The sequence below is a fragment of the Bison bison genome, unplaced genomic scaffold (genome assembly GCF_000754665.1).
Source record: "Bison bison bison isolate TAMUID 2011002044 unplaced genomic scaffold, Bison_UMD1.0 scf7180017864180, whole genome shotgun sequence".
In the NCBI taxonomy this organism is placed as follows: domain Eukaryota; kingdom Metazoa; phylum Chordata; class Mammalia; order Artiodactyla; family Bovidae; genus Bison; species Bison bison.
This window is the reverse complement of record NW_011494752.1, coordinates 1,662,914-1,665,531: the sequence shown is the minus strand read 5'-3', so window position 1 is coordinate 1,665,531 and position 2,618 is coordinate 1,662,914. Positions and strand designations below refer to the sequence as shown.

At 44.2% G+C, this 2,618-nt stretch overlaps 1 protein-coding gene across 1 annotated transcript in view; it reads right to left on the bottom strand.

The window, feature by feature from the left end:
- Positions 1–1,959: 1,959 nt before the first annotated feature.
- LOC104990801 (keratin, type I microfibrillar 48 kDa, component 8C-1-like) overlaps positions 1,960–2,618 on the bottom strand; it is a 4,095-nt gene continuing 3,436 nt past the window's right edge. Inside the window, exons 6-7 of the mRNA XM_010843119.1 lie at positions 2,484–2,614; positions 1,960–2,038 (exon numbers count right to left, since the gene is read on the bottom strand). Coding sequence (XP_010841421.1) covers positions 1,960–2,038; positions 2,484–2,614 — 210 coding nt within the window. The remainder of the gene's footprint in view (positions 2,039–2,483; positions 2,615–2,618) is intronic.

Here is a 2,618-nt window from a genome sequence, read left to right as displayed (position 1 = left end):
TCCCAATTCATCTCACCCATCCCCTTCCCCCTTTGGTATCCATACATTTGTTCTCTATGTCTCTGTCTTTATTTCTACTTTGCAAACAAGTTAATCTATACCATTTTTCTATATTCCACATATAAGTGTTAATATATGATATTTGTTTTTCACTTCCTGACTTATTTCACTCTGAATGACATTCTCTTGGTCCATCCATGTCTCTGCAAATGACACAGTTTCTATCATTTTTGTGACTGAGTAATATTCCATTGTACATATGTAACACATCTTTTTATCCATTCCTCTGTTGATGGACATTTAGTTTGCTATTGAAAAATAGTGTTGCAGTATCCATTGGAGTGCAGGTATCTTTTTGAACTATGGAGCCACACTTATATTTGTCTGTATGATGTTTGTCTCTTTGTCTTCCCCACTCTAGACTATTAACACACTGGGGTCTAGGATTGGGGTTCACTTATTTGTGTGTCTGCAGTACCACACATAGTACTACACAACAGATGGTTGTTGGGGGCTGTGTCAGTCAGCATCAAAATGAATGAATCATTGAGACAGTGGCCAATAGAATTGAAAGTGTTGAATATTCAGAGAGGAGGCAAGTGAGGGTGGGGTAGGATTCATGTTTGTTGTAGGGAGACTTAATGAACACTGGCCTTTCTTGAAATGATAGGCAATGAAATGATAACAAGGTTATGGAAGAACATTCCAGATATGAGCAAAGAGCTAGTGGAAAGAATAACTTTGAAGAGAGGGAGGTAAAGAGATACACCCGTCTGCATTAAAGGGTCCTTAGATTACAAAGTGTTGAGTATAACAAGTGGGTAACAAGATGCACCAGTTTGGCAAAGACAAGTTGTCGTCCAATTAAATGAGATGTGATGACTTGATACCAAGTGAAACTGTCCTATGTGTGAAGACTTGGAACTCAAGCTGAGGTGCAAGATTTTGGAGTTGTCAGCATAGAGGTGTGAGTTCTCCATGAGCAGAGATGTAGAAGGAGAAACGCAGGCTCACAAATCCAGGCATTTCCTCCACTTGAGACAGAAAGAGGAAGGCAGGCTAATCAGAAGACAGAACAAACAGAGATCTAACAAGAGGACCCAGAATGTGCGGGGTGATGGAAATCGTTGTAGGTACATTCTAGAAAGAGTAGGCATCTCCACTGGCGACACGTGTGCAGCCAAGAGGCTGAGACGAGAGGAGAGCTCCTCTTGAACAGTCTCCACAGGAGCTAGTCTTCACAGTTAGAGAGAAATGTAAACAGAGAATTCCAGAGTGATGGGGATGAGAGTGGGAGAGAGGTGTAAGGTTTGGGGAGGATGCTCACAATTGCAGCCATGGCCAGAAAAGAAAAAAAAAAAAAGCATGAGTTTTAAAAGCCAGTTTTTCTGCATAGTCTTCCTGGGTGGGAGCCTCCCAGGAGGACAACCTTCTCTCTCCCTCTGTATTTACCAGTGGAGCATATGACTAGGACAGTTACTGAACTCATTTCATCCTCCTAATGAAGGGTTATTCTTATGAAACAGCCATAACAAGTACTTTACAATGCACGCATATGTATGAGAAACACATTTACTATGCCAGAGAAATAAAGTTTATTGGGAAGTAAATGAAGTAGCCTCCTTGCATTCCAGAGAATATCAAAGAAGCTAGGAAAGCAGGAAGCAAGAAACACAATACCTAGAGGAAACACCCTAAAGTAAAACCTGGAGCTCAGATTGCTGGACTGTCTTCAGAGGCAGAGACTTGACCTTCAGCCGGAGGGAGTTTTCCAAACATCGGAAGCAGATGAGGTGTGTCTTGGCTCGTGGAGAGCATTTCCATGGGTAGAAATTTCAGAGCTGGCTTGACAAGGTATCTAAATGGTAACTGAGCTGCAGCCAAGGCAGGACCTGGGGATCTTTCCTGTGCTTGTTCTAGGCTTCATTGTCGTCTTCAAAGAGAAGGCAGGTTTTTGAATTAACAGCAACGATTTTGAGCGGAGGACCTACAGGAGATGCTACTAGCATTGGTGGTGGCACATGGGTTGCAGGGGAGCCTGGAAGAACACAAATATTTAGAATGGGTTGGGGAGAAGACTGGCAAGAGTGCTGAGGTACTTTACGAGATACATCTGATTTCTCAGTGGTTGAAGTTCGTTGCAATCAACTTTGATTGTTACCAAACCTCTCTCCCTCTCTGCCATGTGCAGAGGGGGACAATTGTTATCTAATGCTCTTGAGATCTCACAGAACTCAACAATCTCCCTTACCCAACAGCTGCTACTGTAACAGTTTCTACCACCACCCCTCCACTGTTAGCTCCCTGAGGCAGGAAATGACTGCCTTTCACCTTTGAGCTTTCACATTTGCCTAACTATCACAAAGGAGACACTCCATGAATGTGTGCTCTTTGATGAACTGAAAACATGGCCAACGTGGGCATGCCCAGTGTCTTGTAGACCCACCACACATTTTCCCAGGATCCCTTCTCTCCCTACTCACTTGGAGTCCTCGCTGTCCAGCAGCCCACGGTACGTGTTGATCTCACACTCCAGCCGGGCCCGCACGTCCAGCAGCACCTGGTACTCCTGGTTCTGCCGCTCCAGGTCACTCCTGATCTCCGCCAGCTGTGACTCC